The sequence below is a fragment of the Anolis carolinensis genome, unplaced genomic scaffold, assembly GCF_035594765.1.
Source record: "Anolis carolinensis isolate JA03-04 unplaced genomic scaffold, rAnoCar3.1.pri scaffold_8, whole genome shotgun sequence".
Classification (NCBI taxonomy): domain Eukaryota; kingdom Metazoa; phylum Chordata; class Lepidosauria; order Squamata; family Dactyloidae; genus Anolis; species Anolis carolinensis.
In genome coordinates this window covers 15,464,972-15,488,162 of record NW_026943819.1, presented here as the reverse complement: position 1 = coordinate 15,488,162, position 23,191 = coordinate 15,464,972, and the positions used below count along the sequence as shown (strand labels likewise).

The 23,191-nt window shown below is 39.9% G+C and overlaps 1 protein-coding gene across 3 annotated transcripts; it reads left to right on the top strand.

The window, feature by feature from the left end:
- The first annotated feature begins 2,229 nt into the window (after window positions 1–2,229).
- On the top strand, window positions 2,230–21,912 carry dbnl (drebrin like). Of its 3 annotated transcripts, none has more exons than XM_062960889.1 (14): window positions 2,230–2,428; window positions 4,968–5,023; window positions 6,013–6,125; window positions 7,167–7,241; window positions 8,070–8,216; window positions 10,171–10,272; window positions 10,859–11,010; window positions 12,886–12,940; window positions 13,924–13,995; window positions 14,395–14,500; window positions 16,019–16,168; window positions 17,056–17,177; window positions 18,239–18,344; window positions 19,703–21,912. In XM_062960889.1, the coding sequence occupies exons 1-14, from the start codon at window positions 2,346–2,348 to the stop codon at window positions 19,840–19,842; spliced, it is 1,479 nt and encodes a 492-aa protein (XP_062816959.1). In that variant the 5' UTR covers window positions 2,230–2,345; the 3' UTR covers window positions 19,843–21,912. The 3 variants fall into 3 exon arrangements, with proteins under 3 accessions (XP_062816959.1, XP_062816960.1, XP_008114191.1); XM_008115984.3 differs by having other exon boundaries at window positions 2,234–2,428; window positions 10,195–10,272; XM_062960890.1 differs by lacking the exon at window positions 16,019–16,168.
- The last annotated feature ends 1,279 nt before the right edge of the window (window positions 21,913–23,191 follow it).

Genomic DNA, 23,191 nt, shown 5'->3' with positions numbered 1-23,191 from the left:
CTTCCCTGGAGGTTTTTAAGCTGGATGGCCATTGGTCGGAAGTGCTTTGATGGTGTGTTCCTTGCATGGCAGAATGGGGTTGGACTGGATGGCCTTTAGGGTCTCTTCCAACTTTTTATGATGCTATGAACAAATTTTACAGCAATTGAGAGAAAAACATATTGAGGATATGCATGCACCTTTGTGCCATAAAATCCCATTTCCCAAGACCTGTGTAGTTCCAGGCTGTATGGCCATGTTCCAGAAGCATTATCTCCTGATTTTTTTTTTCTTGTCAGGAGCAACTTGAGTAGCTTCTGGAGTGAGAGAATTGGCCGTCTGCAAGGACGTTGCCCAGGGGACGCCTGGATGTTTTTGATGTTTTTACCATCCTTGTGGGAGGCTTCTTTCATGTCCCCGCATGGAGCTGGAGCTGATAGAGGGAGCTCATCCGCACTCTCCCCGGGTGGGATTCGAACCTGGCAGCTTTCAGGTCAGCAACCCAACCTTCAAGTTACGAGGCTTTAACCCATTGCGCCACCGGAGGCTCCTATTATCTCCTGATGTTTCACCCACATCCATGACAGGCGTCCTCAATAGTCAATAATAGTCAATAATTGTAACGAAGTGTGATTTTTTATTTACAGATGCCATGTTTAACTGTGTTTTAAAAAGGGTTAATATTTTAGTTACTCTGCACCATGAGTTGGTTGCCATGGAGAAGTAGGCGGAGCCAACTGGGTTAGCTGAAGAGAGAGTAGAATTTGGAGGGAAACTAGGAGTCTCTGGTCAGAGAACCATAGGGAAGGTTAGTTTTTAGAGTCGGTGCCCTTATGAGGTACCGGGAGACTGATTCTGGTTGAGGGATCAGGGTGGCTCAAATGTTTGATTTTTGAGTCAATTTTAAAATAAGTTTGGTGACTTATTTTAAAGTAGTCTTCTTTCCAGATAAGGAACAGATGGTCTGTGTTTGTAATTCACAGGGTGAAAGCAGTATAGAAAGAAGTGGAGAAAGAAGTGACATTTTAGGAAGTTTGAATCACCTCATTCTGTTAATGCAACTGTTAAGGAAAGTGCTTCTAAGTGAGAATTGTAACTATTAAGCTTGTGCCTCAATAAACGTGTTATTGTTCTTTTCCTTCAAACATCTCAGTCTCTGTCATATATACACACATTAAGAATAAACAAGAAGAAATTAAAACAAAAATTTAGAAGTCTCCTCTCTTAGTAGCCAGTGGCTAAATCTTCCAATAGTGGTGGCAAGAGTTGATATTCCCCTTACATCTGGTGGCAGCATTTAAACAAGACATCTTTAATAACTGGTGGCAGTGGATATAACAATAATAATATAATATATAATTAAAAACAACCTCCATCTCCACATCTCCGCAAATTGGTGTCAGAGGTGGGATTTAAAAGGTTTTCCCCCCTGCCTGAAAGAACCTCAGTCGTTCTGAGTTCTTTACAATTGGTGGCAGCGGTGGGATTTTTAAAAGGACTCCCCCCTGCCTGACATCTTTGCAATAATAATAATAATAATAATTTTATTTTGATACGCCGCCCCATCTCCCCAAAGGGATTTGGGGCGGCTTACATGGGGCCAAGCCCAGTCAACAACAATAAAACAAAGCAATAAAATAGATCAAATAACAATAAAAACAAGTCTTAAAAATCACATACAAGGACAAAAGATAGAATCTTGGATAAAATCAAGTGGGGTTTGTGTCCAGGAATAATGTCCAGAGTGGGAAAAGGCGCTCTTGTCTGTTTGAGGCAAGTGTGATTAGCATTGAATAGCCTTGCACCTTCAAAGCCTGGCTGATTCCTACCTGGGGGAATTCTTTTTGGAAGGTGTTTGCTGGCCCTGATTATTTCCTGTCTGTAATTCCCTTGTCTTCTTGAGTATTGTTTTTTATTAACTGTCCTGATTTTAGAGTTTTTAAAATATTGGTAGCCAGATTGTGTTCATTTTCATGGTTTCCCCCTTTCTGTTGAAGTTGTCCACATGCTTGTGAATTTCAGTGACTTCTCTGTGTAGTCTGACATGGTGGTTGCGAGAGTGGTCCAGCATTGCTGTATTCTCAAATAATGTGGTCTGTCCAGGTTGGTTCATCAAGTGCTTTGCCATCGCCTTTGTTGGGCAGCTAAGTGGGGCGGGACTCTGGAGAGGCCACGCCCCACTGGGCTCCCATTGGCTGCGGCGGCAGAGGTGGGGGCGTGGCTCTTGCGTCGCCCCGCCCTCCCCGTGCCGGTGCGGCAAGCGGCCCCTCTGCCTCGCGCCAGGCCGGGCGGAACCGGAAGCCGGCCCAGGTTGAGGAGGGAAGGGCGGCGGCGAAGGAGGAGGCGGCTGAGGCTGAGTCTCCCTCATGGCGCTGAACCTGAGCCGGAACGGGCCGGCGCTGCAGGAGGCCTATAGCCGAGTAGTGGCCTCGGGAAGCCCGACCGACTGGTGAGGAAGACAGGGGAAGAAGGCCGGGTTGTGCAAGAGGGAGTCTGGGTCATGGCGGAATGGACTGGAGGGCTGGGTTGCTGTGAGGATTCCAGGCAATATGGCCATGTTCCAGAAGCATTCTCGCCTGACATTTCGCCTACCTCTATGGCAGGCATCCTCAGAGGTTCTGCGATCTGTTGGAAACTAGGCAAGTGGGGTTTATATATCTGTGAAATAATGTCTAAGGTGGGAGAAAGAACTCTTTACTGGAGGAAAGTGTGAATGCTGCAATTGGCCACCTTGATTAGCATTGAATGGCCTTGCAGCTTCAAGGCTTGGCTGCTTCCTACCTTGAGGAATTCTTGGTTGGGAGGAAAACTCACAGCAATTCAATATATCAAAATGTGCTACAGTTTAATAAGCATTTTCTATGTTTTTTGTGAAATAACCAATTAGGAAATGAAAGTTTTGACCCAGGAACAAAAAAAATCATGTTACATATTGTAATATTGTAATACAGTAGAGTCTCACTTATCCAAGCCTCGCTTATCCAAACCTCTGGATTATCCAAGCCATTTTTGTAGTCAATGTTTTCAATATATCGTGACATTTTGGTGCTAAATTTGTAAATACAGTAATTATAACATAACATTACTGCGTATTGAACGGCTTTTTCTGTCAAATTTGTTGTAAAACATGATGTTTTGGTACTTAATTTGTAAAATCATAGCCTAATTTGATGTTTAATATGCTTTTCCTTAATCCCTCCTTATTATCCAAGATATTAGCTTATCCAAGCTTCTGCTGGCCCGTTTAGCTTGGATAAATGAGACTCTACTGTAGTTAATAAGTTTGATTGATTCTGGCTCAAGGTGGGAGTCAACATGGTTAAAACAGACAGGCAAATACAACATCATTAAAATGTATATATCAAAATACACAGAGCAAAGACTGACACCAATACAATACAAGGCATCTTAAAATTCAGAATGTAACCTGTGGTTTTGGAGTGATTCAGGTCCATCACATAACATTTATAGAAATGGGCATTTGTGTTTGAGAGATGTGACACAGCCACACAGCTGTATAAAATCCACATTGAACTGGATTGTATGGCAGTACGGACTCAGATAATCCAGTTCAAAGGAGATATTGTGGATTATCTGCCTTGATATTCTGAGTTATATGACTGTGTGGAAGGGCCCTCAGTGGCTTATGTGTGATGAAGGCTCTCCTGGCACCAGGAGTTGGCATCCTTTGATGCTGCTAAGGCTCAAGTTACACGAGTGGGATAGCCTGCTAAGCCCCAGATTCTTTTGGGCCTCATCTTCCTGAGACCTGATTGCCTCTGGTTTGATTTAGGTTGATTCAGTGTCATTTTAATCATGATTTAACTACATTTATCTCAAGTCATGGTGAATTTATTTTAGTTTAACTCAGAGGATTCAGTTTTAATATTTTAATTCTTTTGTATCAATCCCTGGCAATGAAGACTTTGCTTGAACATCATTCTTTGATTAGTAGAACATTATTTAATGTATTTTCAGAGGTGCAGCTTACTTTAGAAGATAGGAATAGACTAAGGAATTCTTATATCTTTCAGATTCATTAAAAAATGGAAATCACTTAAATTTATATCCATACTCTTCCTCTTTCTTCAGAGCTATTCCATCTAACTAAATTCTTAATTCACTGACCTTCTCTGTCTTTGTAGAGGTCTTGAAAGCATGTGCAATTCATGTGCGCTACCTGCAGCATAGGGTTGGCCAGGTTATCTTCCATCTCTTTAAACTGCTGTTGGTATGTTCACAAAATGTAATTAGAAGTTGCACAATGAATATTCACAATGTCATCTTTGACCTGGGTTCTGTTTTTACAAATATTTTTTAAATGGAGGATGGGCCTTACATTTTAAAAATTGATCTCAGTACAAGTATTATTTTTTAAAAAAAATAGCAAGGAGAAAGAGTATTGTGCACTACTTTTCAACCCAGATTATTTCAACCCATGGTAGGGATTAGCAGAGGGGAGAGTAAGGAAATTAGCCATGGTGATGGCAGTGGCAAGGAAGAAGGGTGCCAAAGATATAGGTTCTAGAGCAGCCCCTGTATCCAAAATACACATTATTCCCAGAGTACATTATGCAGGTGAAGGAACCATGCATGAGCAATACAAGATGATGTTACATCATGTAGATGTATGGGAGGTGGCAGTTGGCTTTCACTGCTTGATGCAGGATGGAGCAATCAGTTTGTGGCTTCCTATGTGATGAACTGCAACTCCCGTCTGCCCCTCATCAGACTGTCCTGACTAGGGCTGAATGGAATTGCAACCCAATAATATCTGGATTATCCTGTTCCACCCACTATCCTGCACCGGAGCGAGGGAAAGGTGCAGATTGTGCGAGCAAAAGTGAAATTCAATACTGTATTGTGAAAGATAGCTAATTTTGAGTGTTAGGTTTCCACCCCTTTCTGGTCTTTCTCAAAGTGGTTTTACTTTTAAAGAATTTGCTGTATGTGTGTTTAAATCCGATTCTTTGCCTTGCTGTTTTCAGGGCTCTATTTACTTATGAAGGTAACAGCAATGACCTGAGAGTGGCTGGGACTGGAGGTAAGTTTTGGAAAGAAAGTATACTGCAGTAGTCATGGCCTGAATAAATTAGTGCTTTACATATGTATTTTTAACTGTGTGGATGTTGCAGTAAACAATTTTGCTGCAACATGAGGAGGCGGAGGGAGAAGAGCAGGAAAAGCAACCTACCTCTATTAGGGACCCAGTGAAAGGGGAAAGACAAAGAGACAGAGGAAAGACGTGCTCCCATCCCATTATCCCTCCCTTCTTGGAATAAAAAGGCAGCCCTCTCATTTCAACTTCTTCCTTGACTTTTTTAAACCATTTAGCAACAAACATTTTGGATACTTGAAGCAGAACAGTGTCTATGGCCAATTGTAGTATGGATTTCCTCTAGTCTCTACAAATCTTGCAATGCCTGCAGAGAGACTGCCAATCTTTATGAGACTTATAAAAGAAACCGCTATTAAAAACAGCAGCCTTCATTCCACTTCTTGCCCAAAATGGCAGGGCGCACAGAGCATTTCCAGCATTGACCTGTGGATAAGTTGACCCAGTTTTGATGCGGTGTGTGTGTGTCAATTTTTTGGTCATTCCCTCCAACTTATTTGGTAATTCTGTATATGCCAGCAGTCTTTTGCCTTGATTTTCTCAAATAAGAGCTCCCTTAATGATACATAGCATGGGAAAGCCACTTTTGAAACTGAGCAGAAGTCCAAAAGATCTACTCAGCAGTTTGTGAGCTGTTTGGAAATCATTGAAAAAAAACCTTTACAATCTGTTTGTACTAATTGACAGCTACATAATTTGTTCATCACGTCAGCTTCCCCTAACCTGGCATCCTCTAGGTGCAGTTCTCATCCCAGCATTATCATTGGGGAAGCTGGAGTTGTAGTTCAAAATATCTTCAGCCCCTAGATTGAAGAAGTCCAATCTAAGAGTGCTATGTATTGGTTTAAATTGACTTCATAGGGTAGTTTTCATTTTGCTTCTCCTCCTTCTTGTCTTTACCTCTTGATTGTATTTAGATGGTGGCCTGGAGGAGATGATAGAAGAACTAAATAGTGGGAAAGTGATGTATGCTTTCTGCAGGGTTACAGCTCCCAATTCTGGCTTGCCCAAATATGTGCTCATCAATTGGGTATGTAGATTGCAATTCCATATGAAAAAAACCTGTATTGTACCTCTTTCTTAGTAATACAACATTTTAGACCAGTGTTTCTCAAACTCTACTCCTCCAGGTGTTTTGGACTTCAGCTCCCACAATTCCTAACAACTGATAAGCTGGTTGGGATTTCTGGGAAGCTGAAGTCCAAAACACTAGGAGGAGCAGAGTTTCAGAAACACTGCTTTAGACAACATGCCAGTTTTTGAATAATCCAAGAAATAGTTATAGATACCTACTTTCCCATTGCATTTTTTTTATCTTTTAACTAGTTGTTCAGAAAAAATGTCTGTCCAGGATCTAGCGTTATTTGAGAGACCATTGAGTTCTTTCCTCAGAACTGCACTATAAGACTATAATTTATCAGAATTTTGATTCTGTGATTCTAGTTGTTGGAGATATTTCTCTGGAAGGTTCCCTAATTGCTGATAATCAATGGATTGGAAAGAACACAAACTCCCAGAATTGATAACAAGCTAGATCAGGTTTAGGAATAGCTGTTGGTAACCTACTGATGCTTCCTTGGAAATAATCAGTATAAGTATTTACCGGATATCATTAATATTTTGCTTTTTAATTTATTTTCATAAGTAAAACATAGTTAAGATTCTGAGCTGTTATGGCATTTGGATTATGAAATAATCCTGAAAAAGCATTTTATATGATTTAAGAACTTAGTATATTTAAAACAACATCTTTTTGCTCTTTAGTCCAGAGAGCTGTGCATTCTTTTCATGCCACGGTTCCTGGTTTTGACTTGAGGAGCTGGATGTTGTAATGATAAATGGGCAACTACATATAGTTAACATAAACAATTAGTGAGGAAATGCCCTTGAATTCTCATTTCTTTATAAACAATGTCTGTGGCATTTCCTTCTCCTATCTTCTCTTTTTTGTGTTCACATAAGCAGCTTTATGTATATAAAGTAGATAAGCTTGACATGTGTTCTTCACCTTCTCATGATTGTTTTGTTTTGTTTTTTCTTGTTTTTTTGTTTTTTTGGGTTTTTTTAACAGTTTGGTGAAGGAGTTAATGATGTGAGAAAGGGAGCCTGTGCCAACCATGTCAGCTCTGTGGCAAACTTCTTGAAGGTATTTAATCATTGTTTTATTCACCATAATACTTTTCTTTTTACTGAATGCTCTTGCATGTATATGATTCTGCAGTCTCTTTGGAAAAGTCGAGTTCTGTAGAAAGCACATTTGGGATGCTCAAAAGGGATTAATTGCAGCTGAAGATTCATTCAGTTACTGCTAATCCCCACCTAAAACTCTCCTTGGTTGTGGTTCAAACTGAAATTGGTAAACACATTTACAAAATGGAGTTATTTGCCGTCTGTACTCAGCAGTGGGATTAAAAAAGTATTCTCTAAGTAGAAAATAATAGCCATACTTACCTGGCATTTGAACATACAGAACATATTGCCAAATTCTAAATGGCAGCCTTTAATCTTGGTTCTCCTATTTAAAGTTTTCATCATTTCACATTCCTTTAAAAAAAATCTTTGGATGAGGGAAGTTCTATTTTTAATTCATATTTTCCTTTTCCTCCGTACGAAAAATTGATGACATTTCTTACACATGGCCACTCTCTATACTATAATTTGTGGGCTGACTGGCAGTCAGTTTAAATTCTAATTATATCTCTCTGGTTGATATCATTTGTGGACAGTCATTTTTGCAGAAAAAGAAAAATGGTAGCAGTTCTTTGCCAGTTCTTTCATTCTCTCCCCACCCGCCCCCATTTCTTGCTGTTTTTCCCCATGTAATGGTTTCTCAATCTGCTGGTCTATAATAATATGTCTGAGTTCTTTCATAGCCATTGTTATTAGTGGGTGCTGTTAAATAGGAGATTCTTAACTGTGGGTGAAGGTGTACTCTTGACCTCTATCTTTAAAAACTATATCCTTTTTGCCCTAGGGTGCTCATGTAACGATCAATGCTCGGGCTGATGAGGATGTGGAGCCAGAAGCCATCATGGAGAAAGTGGCTAAAGCTTCAGGAGCAAACTACAACTTTCACAAAGAAGGCAGCAAATTCCAGGATGCCGGCCCTCAAGCACCAGTAGTGAGTTCCTCTGAGCCCTTGCTAGCTTCATTTTGTGGTATTGAAGATTGAATATCCAATAGGGAAATAACTAGTGGACTTGCTGGAGAATGGATTGCATTTAATAATGTATTTGCAGGTATTGTGTCTTACCTGCTTCTCATGTAACTATCATGGTCTGTCAGGTACAAAGAGGCTGGCTGAATTCCAAGGGTTAACAGCTTGCAGGGAAATAATTTCTGATTGACAATGGTAAAATTTTCAAATACAGTAGAGTCTCACTTATCCAAGCTAAACGGGCCGGCAGAAGCTTGGACAAGCGAATATCTTGGATAATGAGGGATTAAGGAAAAGCCTATTAAACATCAAATTAGGTTATGATTTTACAAATTAAGCACCAAAACATCATGTTTTACAACAAATTTGACAGAAAAAGCAGTTCAATACGAGTAATGTTATGTTGTAATTACTGTATTTACGAATTTAGCACCAAAATATCACGATATATTGAAAACATATCTACAAAAATGGCTTGGATAATCCAGAAACTTGGATAAGCGAGGCTTGGATAAGTGAGACTCTACTGTATATGTAAGACTAATAGCCAACATGACCTATTTATGGTATTTACTGAATTGTGAAAAGTGTTGCATTTTAAGCTACTCTCTGGCATTCACAAAACTTTAGCATGAACACGTGTAGACATCTTGATACAGCAGCGGGTGGCCTTTTCCTGTTTCCTGGAAGAAACTGCTGCAGAAAAAAAGATGGTGAAAGCAATTTTAGAAAGAGTAATGTTAAAATTAGAATTTGGCAGAAAGTGAGCAGAGGAAACTATTTAGTATCTGCATTGCAGAGAGCGAATTCTCTGTAGAGGTTTCACAATGCAGAAGTGGGAAATTCAGTCTTTTGTTTTGACCTTTCTGGTTGGACCCAGTATAAACAAACAATAATTCCTGACTTTGTTTGGAGTCTTTTTCCTCTTTCCACCCCACCACATACCATTGTGGCTGCCTGCATTTTTTTAAAAGGGTTGTGGGCATCCTTTTATGGACACATATGCAGATACGTTTCTGTTATGATGGCATATATGGCTGTCCTTTTTTTATTCTTGAAAGGTCTTCTTGGTACAAATATTCCATTTCTCCTTTTTCTACTACATAAGGTCTTCTGTTCCCTTTTACCGTATGAGATCTTTCTCTGTCCACTCCTTTAGTAACCTTTCCCCCTCATTTCTCAACAGTTCAGTTCTATTTTATTACACATTCACAACTCATTCAGCATTTTGTCAACATAACATCCAAAGTCAGGTTTCGGTTTCATTTCAGTGGTGTACTCAGTTTCTCCCATAGAGCAAGTTAACTATTCTTTCTAAGTGTATAACTTTCCAGGCTCATCCTTTAGGGCACTGCTTCTTAAATTGTGTGTCTTGACCCCAAATGGAGTCCCCTTAGCTCAATGGTGGACTCACGAAAAATTTGGTAGTACTAAAAGGTTTCTGAATGCCATCTAGACATTTACACATATCTCTTGGCAACAATGGGCAGTGTTTACAGTGGAATCTGCAGACATTGCTTCAGCTGTATTTCACAAAAAAGAAAAATTGACCTGTTTGATAAGACTTGCAAATGCCGATTTATTATCAGTAAATGATTTATGTTCTGTTTATTTTATATGCCCATGTAGCGTAAAAATTCTCAGGCAGAAAAGGATCTTGAGTGAAAAAAGCTTAAGAAGCCCTGCATTAGGGCACGATCTGATGCTTAAACATTTGTGCTGATTAGTAAGTTGTCTTGTGCCTTTCAGTGCTAGATTTACCTGCAGATTTACACTGATATGTGGCAGTTTAAAAGTATTTTATTTTATCATGGTGATTCTAAAAGTGTGTAAAGTTTTCTAAGAATTTTGGTCTTTTCCAGCATGCTGGCATTTTATTTAGCTACTGATAGCAATGAACTCATGGATTCTTTTTAAGGTGCGTGCTTCTCTTGACCAACAGGGCTCGGTCTACCAGAAAACGAATGCCATGTCTGAGATCAAAAGAGTCAGCAAAGATAGCTTCTGGGCCAAAGCAGAGGTATGTTCCATGTAATGGGTTTTGCTGCGTGTTATGTTTACAGTTCACTCTTGTATTCCTTTTTTTCTTTGTCTTAAATCATGCAGAGAAAAGAAATAGTATTGTTAAGCCAATAAGAAAGTTAGTTTGTGTTTATGAGTGAGAGGTTTTGTATTTAAAAAAAGTTATATACACAAAGCTTGGGAAGAGAGTTCTTCATTACCTAAAGGAATTGAACCTGAGCATCTTCAACTACCTGCTTATTCTTATGTTTGTCTGTGTTTGCAGTTTCAAGAATTTCAAAACTAAAGGTAGCATAAATTACTTGGTTTCTTCCAGATGTGTGAGATTAGGGCTTCTACAGTCCAGAACCATTGAACACACAGGCTAGAACGGAAGGGATTTATAGGCCATAGCATCCAAATAGCACAGTTTTTTGAATCTGTGATTTTTTATAAATACACATACAGGGATTATTTTGATGATAAGGATATGACTTGTATTTTGAATTCAATATGGAAATAATGAGCACTTATTGTGGCACACCATAGCTTATCCTTCAGAGTTGCATGTTAATACTTCAGAACTGTTGTGGTTGTTCTTTCAGAAAGATGAAGAAAACCGAAGGCTAGAAGAAAAAAGGAAAGCAGAACAGGAACACAAACGTCTGGAAAAAGAACGCCGTGAGCGGGAATTGCAGGAAGCAACTTTACGGGAGCAAAGATTTAAGGCGCGGGCCAGTGAGATTGATGCTCAGAAGTGAGTAGATTTAAAGTTCAGCATTCCCTTTGTTACATAATGACAGCACATCTGTTGGGGACAATCGAGAGTTTATCTGTCTTTTTTCCAGTTGTGATTGTTATTACCAGAGTAGCATGCTATCATTCAAAAAACTTGGGCTACCTTTGGAATGGAGTAGCTCCCATGACGAATAAATATTTTATACTTCAACCAAGACAAGTTCCATACAAGGAAGTGTTCTACTTAGCATGCCTCTCACCAAAAATTAGTTTACAGTAGACCTTGTTGCATATCTCTTGTTGTTCCTCTTATCTGCTGTACGAGTGAGAGATTTTAGTTCCCATGTTACCCAAAGCTGTTCATGATTAGCCATTTGCTTACAGAAATGTCAGCCAGCCACAGGCAGTTCTACATCCTCTTTTTTGTTACAGTGGTTTCTGTTTCTATTGAAATAATTCTATATTTCAGTTATATAAAGTAAGATGATGAATTCTAGGTCAAAACAACATTGACAAAGGAATAGAACTCTGAGCTTGGACACTTGTCCTCGCACTCACAGTAGGATTCAGATGAGAGTTAAAAATAGTACAACCACATATATCTTTGTCTGCAAATGCATATAGTCCATGAAACTCAGGTAAACTTTTAAGTTTCTTCAAACCATTTGGGGTTTTAAATTAAGAGAGGGACTTTTTCTGGGCTATCCAGTGAATGCCATGGTTGGAAGAGAACATGGTTGAAAGAGAATCCTACTGATTGATATCAACTTGCCAGCTAAAACTTTCATATGAAATTTCCAAATAAAATTAGCCAGGGCTTCAGATATTTTGCCATGAATGACTTCTTTGTGTGGCTCTCCCATGAAATTCTCTTTCTCCTTAAAACTTTTAAACCTGCTTCTGGTGCATTCATTTCTTTGCCATTTCTGCCTGATTTTAAGCCCTGAGTTTGGGTTTCACTGTTTTTAGGTACATCTGAGTTAGTTCCCCATTCAGCTTTTCCAAACAGTTATGCATCTCTTTCATACCAGTGAGTTCTAATTTTAAATGAGGGATGTGTTAAAAATATATGCCCGAGCCTTTTGATCACATTGGTTCTGAAAGACCTTACAACTGTTCTTAATAACACAAGAATACAAACAAATATAGAACAGTCAAAATGCTTCAAAATGGCAGCAATAGAGCATCTGCGCAATAAACAAAGAAAATCACACTGTTCAGAAAATGGAGCCCCCAAATAACACACTTTCTCTGCTTTTCTGATAAGTCATGACAAGCTGAGCTTGCTCCACAGCACTACCAAGTATCCTGCTAAGTAACACCAGAAGTAATTGCCTTTAGGTCTGTAGATTATGCCAGACGCCATGGGAGATGGGAGTCATGTTGGGTCTTGTCTGCAACTCTGGTATTTTTGGCAACAAACTGTAGTGAATCCAAGGGAATTTGCCACATATACCTGAAGTATGACACCCACATTAGATTAGATCCACTGCTCTAGATGCTTGTGACACTCTTGCGTCTGTTTCAAAATAACAGGAAGCAGCTCTTTCATGCCTTTTCATTCGAAAAAGTGAGGAAGCTGCATGTTTAAGCTTGCAGTTTTTTGAACTTAATTTCATGCCTTGCATTTGCAATTCCGAAGGACACCTTATGAATTACAACCAGGAAAGAGCAATAAAATACCAGCATTTTAAAAGCATGTATAATACATAAGAAGAGCAATAAATAACTACATGAAGTACACATTGTGACTGGATTTCAAAAATGATACAAATGAATTTTTCAGTTATATTAATCTTTTGATAACAGTTAAGTGTAGAATGGAAATTGTGAAAGTTGATACCCTATGGACATGGTTTCTGTTTAATTGTGGTTATACATTTTAAATCTTCAGGAAATTCCAGCAACAACAGGAAACAGAATCAAGGAACAAAGATAAACAACAATGGGTAAGAGGTCTGAAATTGTCACATTTTTTCTGTTCTTTGTACTCTCTGACTCATTCAAATGGGATTCTTCTGCATCTGCCCAGTGTGTCTTTCAGAACCTTCTAGAGAGTTATACAAGCATTTTGGCAGTAGCTCCCCACCCACCTGTAGCCACCATATATTACAGGTGTCTGTCTAAATTACCCAATTCCTTTTTGTGTACTACTGCAGCATTATAAGTAGAAACTGTTTGGTTTCCCTTTTGTTCTTTGGATTCCTCAGTACCGTATAGGGGTTTGGATGACTCTGTTGAAGGGGTGCTGCCTAGAATAGGCATGGACAAACTTCGGCCCTCCAGGTGATTCTGACTTTAACTCCCACAATTCCTAATAGCCTACCAGCTGTTAGGAAGTGTAGGAGTTGAAGTCCAAAACACTTGGAGGGCTGTAGTTTGCCCATGCCTGACCTAGAAGCTTATGTCACTCTCTAAAAGGGTCCAAATGGGTGAGTTCACAGATTGCCATTGCAGGAATGGAGCATGTCCTTTCCATGAATATCTTTTTAAAAAAATTATTTATTTTTTATTTATTTCCTTCATTTGTACCCTGCTTTTCTCACCCTGAAGGGTGGCCTTACAATAGGCAACAATTTGATGCCAATAAAATTTGGAAGAGAATCTGCCTTGCTTACAGAAATGATGTGAAACTGCCTGAAACTGCATCCTAAGATTTGGGAGGCGTAGTGTCGAAATCAACAGTGAAATTACATTTTTTTACACTGTTCATCTGTATGGATTACAAAGGACCAGGAAAGAAAACTGGATTCTGTCATGTTCATTGGTCATTCTCCTAGGGACACTGAACAAATAGTTCATAGCAAAGGTTCAGGTGTACGTCTCTTCGCTGGATTCTGAATTTTCCTTTCATTCAAGGTTCTCTCTTGCCGTCTGTGGCTTAGACTTACCTGTGCTTTATCTTAACTTGAGGAATGATCTTACGTTACAGAAGGAACAGGAAGAAGAGCACAGCAAGCTGCAGAAGGGTTTCCGTAGGAGTGAGTCTGTGGAGAAAGCGCAGGTACATAATAAAGAGTTCCTTGCCAGTCCCTCATTCTTAGCCAGGGACCAGCTGCCATGACATTAAAACTATAACTTTGGTTGCAATCTGTCTCTGAATTTTTTTAACCTCAGGATAACTAATTATTATGCCCAGGAATTTCTGAAGAATATATGCAGGTTTTTATCATGTTTTAGTGTATATATAGAAAGAGAAGGGGGAAGGAGAGAGAAATTTTCTGTTGCCCATCTATTTCCCCCGTTGAATGGGACAGAGGTGACTTCAAATATTGACAACCAGTGGGAGCACTTCTTGCATGCAAAAATTGGATAACAGCTCTAATCAATACTATTAAGTTTAGTTCTTCTCTCCCCTGATTTTCTATGTGTCCCTAGGAATCATAATTTTCTTTCCATGCAGGAAGCAGCATCACTAATAGCTCAAAGATCAATGAATCCTCGTGATATCTTCAAACAAAAGGAGAGGTCCATGTCTACAGAAGGAGCAGCCATCAGTTCCCAGCCAGGTATCAAGGAGAATAACTCTCTCCTCGCTTGAAAGCATGGCTATAGAGATATGCTGTGCATGCTGGGAGCAGGAAAGTGCCCCTTAGAGCAGCCTCTTCAACCTGTGACCCTCCAGGTGTTTTGGACTTCAGCTTCCAGAATTCCTGACAATTGAACAAGCTGGCTAGGGCTTCTGGGAGTTAGATGGCTGCAGGTTAGAGCATTAAAAATGGCATAAACACAAAGGTTTCCCCTAGTGTTGTTGGCAAAACCATTATACCTGATGAAATGAAACTTGTGTCAATAACAATTTGTACATGTAACATGGGCACTGAAAGAGATGGCGCATCTTTGGTTTTTCAGTGGGTTATGATACTAAGAAATGGGGGGGCGCGCGTTGGAATCTCATAAGTAGAAGAGAAGAAATAGTATATCACTTCTTGCATGGCTCGCAAAAGACAAACTGCAGTATGTTGGATGAAAGAGAATTCCTCCCTGTGACTTCAATCCATGCTACAACCATCTTAAAGCAAGTTCCTACAGCAACAGACGGGAATCAGATATATCTCAGTCATAGCCACTGAGTAGTCTTGCAAGGCAAAAAGTGCTGCTCATAAGTGCTTTGATAGCAGTTACAATGGCTTGGCTATGTCAACACATGCAAGCTGAATGTCATCTCTGTGTGGGGAGAGTCACTCCTGTTGGGAATAAGGAAAGGAGAATATTGGACCACTGTGGTTCAGAAAAAAACATTCAGGAATGGCAGTGTTGTGTTACTCTGTGTGTTCACTCTTCCCTTGTTATGTGTGAGATGCTCTGTCTTGGTATACCCTTTTATCACCATAGAGCTTGGCATCTAAAAACAATGTATGTGCTTACTTTTGAGAAAGAAAGGAGTTTTGTGTTCAGATGTCTATGTGAAACAGGCTGCTTTGACCAAACTTCTCTATTGTATAGTTTGCAAGTTCCCTTTTATTGTTATGATTCCCTTTGCCATGGTGTTGGAATTGAGAAACTAATTTAGGCCAAGGGCAGGAAACATATAACTCTCTAGATGTTGTTGAACTGCAGCTTTCAGCAACACCTACCAGGATAATCATCAATGTAAGATGATGGAGAACTGTAGACAATTAGGAGGCTATAGCTTAGTAACAGGTTGGAGCCCCCGGTGGCCAAGGGGATAAAAGCCTCGTAACTTGAAGGTTGGGTTGCTGACCTGAAAGCTGCCAGGTTCGAATCCCACCCGGGGAGAGCGCGGATGAGCTCCCTCTATCAGCTCCAGCTCCATGCAGGGACATAAGAGAAGCCTCCCACAAGGATGGTAAAACATCAAAACATCCGAGCGTCCCCTGGGCAACGTCCTTGCAGACGGCCAATTCTCTCACTCCTGAAGCAACTCCGGTTGCTCCTGACACGAAAAAAAAAAGTAACAGGTTGAATTGAATCACTTGCCCAGGCCCCACTCAGCACATGCTAGTAGTAAGGACTATGTGTCTTACCAGTTCCTGTTTTTGCATTGACCTCCCCTGCTTTCTTAGGCAAGTTACGAAGCCCCTTTCTGCAGGAGAACAATCACATGGAGACTCCTGCATCCCCTGTCCATCCTGCTGTTCAAGAGGTTCACTCTCCTCCTGTGGTTCACTCATCTGTACATGACACGCCTCCAGTCTCTCCTGCTCCTGAAACTGGTAAAACATTACGAGAGAGCAAGCAATTTTAATTCTTTGCATCAAAATTGTAATAGCTGAAGGTGTTTTTGTGATAGATAGCTCATGATCTCACAAACCACAAAGCAGTAAAGGAGTCCATAACTAATACAGTGATTTGTAGCCACCAGCTATTCTGGTATTACAAGAAAGTACACATTCTGATGTCTCCATGCTGTCTGGCTTATTGGCTCAGTTATCGTTCCTTATCTAACAAGAGAGGTACCATGTTTTTCCTTTGTTATCTTTCCTCTTCACTATAACTGTCTGCAATATGAGACATTTGTTTGTTTGTTTTTTGTGCTGCTTGATGCATGTGTGTCCCAGTCCTGCTGTGTTATATGTGTTTATCTTTTTGCTGGATCAAGATAAACAGCTTTTATCTCAGAAGCTTAAAAATTAGAGCTCATTATTGTTGAAACAATTCATAAAATATCCTGAATTTGTAAATTGGTAGTTGAAGGATGGGAGTAAAACAGCAAGAAAAGAACCATTTGCCAAATGAGAAAGAGAAAGCCAAAGAAGGTCATAACTGCTTGACAGTTGAGACAAAATTTATGAGAAAATTCACATCATCAAATACAGAGCCAAAGTGAGGTATTATTTCCACATTATAAAATACGCAAAATACTCAACTCCATTAATCTGAGTAAATGAAGTTTATGTCTGAGGTATGAGCATAGGGCCAGTCTTCTATTACATAGACCTGTGCAGGTTTTCTGCAGGATCTGTGAGCACTATATGCAATCCCCGGTTCCTTTTGAGGAAAATAGGACAGTTCAGAAAAATATACAATAGTATTTCTATTACTAAAACAATAGTAAATCTGATAAAGTTGAAATAGAAAAGACTGTTTTGCTTCTTTTCAGGTGATTCTGTCAGACAGAATAACTACACACCAGCTGCTCCTGTCTACCAGCCAGAAGTGACACATGATGCGGTGTATGAAGAGCCCCCCAGTGAACGAGTTATTTATGATGAGCCACCTGAGGTCAGTCTCTTTAGGTCTGGTTCTTGCTGAGTGAAAGAAAAATGTTTGTAAGTCATTTGGAGTTGGAGGTGCAAACCAAAATCCCATTGTTCTATAGTATTCCTTATGAGTGAGTTCCACTGTTGAACAGCTCTCCTTATGGGCAGGAGGTTCTTTCTGACATTCAGGTTGAATCTCCTTTCCTATAATTTGAACCTATGGCTTTGAATCCTAGTCTGCAGGGCAGCAGAAAATAAACCTGCTCCCTCTTCCTTATGACATCCTTCAATTATTTAAACGTGGCTATTATGCCCTTGGATGAATTATTAGGAAACTTGCATCTCAGTTGGACGCAGATGTTTTGTTTAATAGGCATTTAAGGAAGATTCATTTAAAAAATACTGTAAATTGTAGTGGAATATATTTTTAGTTTTGTTTCAGGCATGGCCATGAATTTGATGATTCAAATAAGTCCTTTTTGAAGTAGGGACAATTTAGTGTGCTCTGTTACATGGACAAATCTGCCATTTTTGATGAGCTCTCCTCCTCATCTGGCCATATAAGGCTATAAAAGGCAAAGGTAGTTGTAAGAAAGTCAATATTGTAGCAGTAGAATTACTACATGAAGCTTTTGTTTCTGGAAACTACATATATGAGAGACAGGGAACATAAAATTATGAAAAGATAAATGATAAAAATTACTGTTAAAAAATATAAAGCTCTGAAGAGGAAGTGCTCGTCTTTAAAGGTGATCTAGAAAAGAGTTCACTTGCCAGTATCAAAAGAGCTAAAGATGAGATACAATAGGAAGTGCCAAGAGCAACTACAACAGATTTGGGAATGGACAAGACCATGCGATGTTTTAGGACAGTGGACTAAAGGAAGGGTCCTTTAGTCCACTATCCTAAAACATTACATGGTCTTGTCCATTCCCAAATCTGTTGAATCTATTGTTTTCTGAGTGTATAAAAAGATGGGTGTTTGGTAATGAGTTTTAGCTGTGAGATATCGATAGTGTGGCACTGTAACTGTCACTGCCATTTGGCATATTTTACTTCATTCTGTTAACTGTTCTTTTGTAGGAACAGTCTGAAGATAGTAAATATGACTACACTGATGTCTATCAACAAAATGTAAATCTTGAGGGAAAAGGTTTATGTGCTCGAGCTCTATATGACTATCAAGCTGGTAAGTTCTGCCTTCTCTGTTTTCAAATGAATCCTAGGACAGTGGTTCTCAACCTGTGGGTCCCCAGGTGCTTTGGCCTATAACTCCTGGAAATCCCAGTCAGCTTACCAGCTGTTAGGATTTCCGGGAGTTGAAGGCCAAAACATCGGGAGACCCACAGGTTGAGAACCACTGTTTTAGGGTGAGCTGCTATTTTGCCATTGATAAAGGCAAAAGGCTGATGAAGCCAGAAAGTGAGATCACATGTCTCACATTTGCACTTGTCAGATGTTAGCATTATAGGGATATGTTTTTCTTAGCCTCAATGAAGATAGTATTCATTTGAGGACATGCCATGTATGAAGTAGATTAGAAACTCTGGCCTAATTTGGTTGTGAAAAGATGGATGGAACCATAGGATACTGAGGAAATTAGGAAGGAGTTAGAAATTAATAGACGAGCATAACAATTCTTCCTTCTGGCTTGCAAATCCTCCACTCAGTGCCATTTTTCTCATCTAGATACTAACAGGTACTGTCGTTATCTCTTTATTTACCACTATGAGAGCAGGGATCTTCCTCCTTTAAGATCAAAAGTACCCCTGAAATTTTGTAGGTATTTAATTCAAAATATACTAAGAGGTGATGTTAGTTTTTGTCAGCCCCCCTCTCCTGTAAGTAAGATTGCTGGGTAATGCAACACGTAGAGTTCCTTAGCAGTTATTAAACACAACCTCATAGAGGATATGCATTACTTAGTATTTTCTTTATACAGAACATTACCCAGCTAAAACATCCAGTTGAAGATTACTTAGCAAACTGAACAGTTGCTTGGATGTTATTTTACATCTAAAGTTATAGCAGAACTTGGTAGCAAGACCTGAGCCATCCTTCTAAAGGAGACTTCCTTTGATCATAGCTAGGTCAAGAAATGGCAATAAAGTGCCGAAACACATTCTTTACAGGCAGACAATCCTGGGTTTGATCACCAGTTTATCCAATTCTAAAAGAATTGGGTTAAAGATGATACAAAAAGTTCAGATTCTGGAAATGAGTATCTTTCAGCATAGAACATTTTGTTAGATACACAAATAATATGACCAGAGGTTGGGAAGATTACCTTTTTGAAGTGCCATAGCCAGCAAAGTGAGTGGAGTTGTAGCTCTGCGTTTGTTCAAGCCCTGAGTTTTACCTGGCATGAATTAGCCTCCTATCAAGGTTGGGCTGCCTCCATCCTTTGTTATCTGCTCTATTTGAATCCCTATAAATATCAAGTGTGAGTTAATTTCTTAGGAAATTGCATGTATTCACCTCTAGCTGGGTGTATTGCTGCTTCTTCATATTTCCACTCCCTTGAATTGTACTGTATCTGCCTTTCAGCTGACGACACTGAGATCTCTTTTGACCCTGAGAATATTATCACCAATATTGAGATGATTGACGAGGGCTGGTGGCGCGGTTATGGCCCCGACGGCCACTTCGGGATGTTCCCTGCCAACTACGTGGAACTTATTGAGTAGCAGGCCACGCACGGAGGGAGAACACGAGCAATACTTGAAAGAATGACTCTTTATCAGATCCGATTCTTTGAGGTGAAATTGTGTGTGGCTTTTAAAGGGTAACGTGCCATTGCTCTGTGCCCTGTAGCACTATCTCTACCAGCCCAGTGATGCAGAACCATTTCTTTGCCTTCTTTTGATTTTCAGGTGAAAATAGGAAATCAGTCTTGGCAGTAAATAATAGTTTCCTTCTCCTTGGGCTAAAGGCATTGGCCTAAAATATCCTTTCCAGACACAGTGGGACCAAATTATTTTCTGAACATGGAGTATTCAGGAGATAGGAATGGCTTAAGAAAAGCAGAAGGGTTTTCTAACTCAGGCAGATTGCCATTCAAGTAAAATTGCAGCTTTCTGAGATAACATAAGGCATATTTTAAAAAATGCCTGTTTCACTGAGCAACATGTTAATATTTAGCCCTATCGTCCGCAACCCACTTAAACCAGAAGTTTGCCTTGGAGGAAATAGATTGTGAGTTCCAGCTTTTTGAGACCCAGCCTTCTGGCGGCTGCTCAGGGCGAGTCCTGATGGATCTGCGCAAGGTTTCTGCCGTATTTTTGTGCAACTCCCTTCTATTTCAGTGAGTAAATTTTCAATGGAAAAGCGTGCCCTCAAACCCCATCCTTTGTGTGAGAATCAAACTGCTTGGATTTTAAAAGCTTGGATGTTTGAGTGAATTCTCCCCTTGCTTTAGAGCAAAAGCTTTCCGCTCAAATTTCTTGAAACATGGGTCCAGACACAAATACCAGGGAGGCAGGCAATAAACAAATGCCTTGAAACAGTCCTAGCTTTGAAGTGTGGTGGGCAATGCTTTAAATAGAGAAAGCTCGCATGTGTGTGTGTGTTGTGTGGTCTGGTTAGTAAAAGGGGACCTTGATTTCTGTGTTATCTTTTTGGGAACTCTAAAAAGCCTTACTGCCTTTAGATAGGATTTTGATTAATTTCCCCCTCCTTTTTTAAATGAAACAGAATATAAAGACAGTAGCTAAGTCATGCAGTAGCTAAGTCACGCAGGAGTGGTACAACTTTGTGCTGCAATAATTGTGTGGCACTTTGCATTGCTAATCTTCTATTTGTGTTGACGTCAAACATGTTTGGATCACATCTGGATTCAAACACTGCATTTTAAATGACATCTGTCGAGCTCCAATGGCACATTGGCTACAGGAGTAGTTTTGAAAGGGAAAATGAATTGGCCACTTCTATCATGGCTTCTGTTTTATCTTCCTGCAAAGATTCTCAAGCAACTTGAAAAGAGTTTCCTGTTACAGATATGGGGGCTGGGTTTCATAGAGGAGAATTATGCTATTTGCTTGACGGGGCAAAGCTAATACTGTAACAAGGTTGAATCCCACTCTCTCTTCCTTTTATGCATGATGTGATAACAATTATGTGAACAAGGGATCTTAATGCCACTATCTGTTAATCTTCTCCAGCTTCTTTTCCTTTAATGGCAGTTTGTAGGACGACGGTTTTAAAGATAGTTTGTGGACGCTGCTCATTATTTCATTTCCAAATGTTCCTTTTGCTTTAATCTGTGGAAGCTGAACCTGAATTACCTACTTCATTTCTGGAAAAGGTTTCTGTTTTATCCCTTGTCTCCTCTCCTGTGGTTTGAAAATATAGCTGGAGCCTTTTCAAAACATGTCCTGTGATAACTCTCCTTGTAGAACTGAAGACACATTATGGGGCCCTCCTCCTTGTTCCTTTGGGCTTAGCAGCTTTGAGGATTCTCGTGAGTGTACTTTTAAAAAAATCTATTCCCTTCTTTTTGTTATAATAGAGTATGCCCTTGAGGATAGCTATAGCCTCCATCAGTGGCTTTCTAGGGATTCTTGAGAGCTAATTTTTATTAGAAAATCCAAACATCATGCAGGATCATTGCTACTTCAGTTGTTGCTATTCACTGTGCCTCTTGCCTTTGTTCAGATCTCTTTTTCCAACCTCCTGCCATGCATGAAGATTTGGGGTTGGGGGAAAACGCTTGTGACAGGATGGTATGAATAATAATAAAAGTGTGGTGATTAAAACAATTCCCTATGAAATGTGTATCTGTGTTTGTTTCAAGTGAATATGTATTATTACTTATTAACTGTTTCTATCCTGCCTTGAGTCCTCCATGGGGACTCAAGACAGCTTACATGATGCAACCCAATGCATTTAAACATGGTAAATATAAATTTAATATTTGTATCAGGGATACGAGTTAAAATACAGTTAATCATAGAATAGTAGAGTTGGAAGAAACCTCATGGGCCATCCAGTCCAACCCCCTGCCAAGAAGCAGGAAATCGCGTTCAAAGCATCCCCGACAGATGGCCATCCAGCCTCTGCTTAAAAGCCAGCCTCCAAAGAAGGAGCCTCCACCACAGTCCGGAGCAGAGAGTTCCGCTGCCGAACAGCCCTCACAGTGAGGAAGTTCTTCCTAATGTTCAGGCGGAATCTCCTTTCCTGTAGTTTGAAGCCATTGTTCTGCTTCCTAGTCTGCAGGGCAGCAGAAAACAAGCTTGCTCCCTCCTCCCTATGACTTCCCTTTAAGGTACAATAAAAATAGGTGTTCAACTGATATTCATCATAAAGGAAGTGTTTTCACGAAAAGGCAGCCTGGAATCCAAATGCATGATGATGATGATGATATTTTTTTACCCATTTCTTCTTATGGCTCTTAATGCATTGACAGACCTTAGTACAGCCCCCACATCTGTAGTACTAGTCTCTGCAGTTTCATTTATTCACATGAGACAAAATATTCCCCCTCTATGTTATTTTCTAAGTCCTCCAGCATGACTCTGTGGTATAATTGAGCCAGAGGTCATTCATTTAAATAAGAGTTTCTTATCATCCACAGTTGTGTGTGTCCATGCAAAGTCCAGGAATGTGTACCACATGGATATAGGGCTCGTATTGTAACAATGGATTTAGGGAGAACCTTCCATGAGATGTGTCCTGATGCTTATGTTTCTTTCATTATCTGGCCCCATGCATCTGAGTGCCTAGGCTTCTACCTGCTTTTGAAGAGGGACTGCTATTCTTTTGACTTACAGGGAAGATGTTGGTCTATAGGATGCTTATCTGAAAACAAGTAAGATTGTCACATCTTGAGAGAGCAGACTAGTTGCTTACAAATAATCAGGGCGTTTGTGAGGCTGGCAGCAGCTGTGATGCGGGATCGAGTTAACCAGGTCAGGCAGACATGACGGGGACAGTGACCGAGACAGCGATGGATGATAATCAGATTGCAGGCTGGACCTCAGTTTCATTTCCATTCTACCCCATTCCTTCTCCCCACCTCTCCTGGGACTCTCTGTCACT

Coding starts and splice junctions, on each gene's coding strand:
- dbnl (XM_062960889.1), top strand. CDS start 2,346: ATGGCGCTGAACCTGAGCCGGAACGGGCCGGCGCTGCAGGAGGCCTAT. Junction 2,429..4,967: donor TCGGGAAGCCCGACCGACTG/GTGAGGAAGACA, acceptor TGCTGTTTTCAG/GGCTCTATTTACTTATGAAG. Junction 6,126..7,166: donor AATATGTGCTCATCAATTGG/GTATGTAGATTG, acceptor TTTTTTTAACAG/TTTGGTGAAGGAGTTAATGA.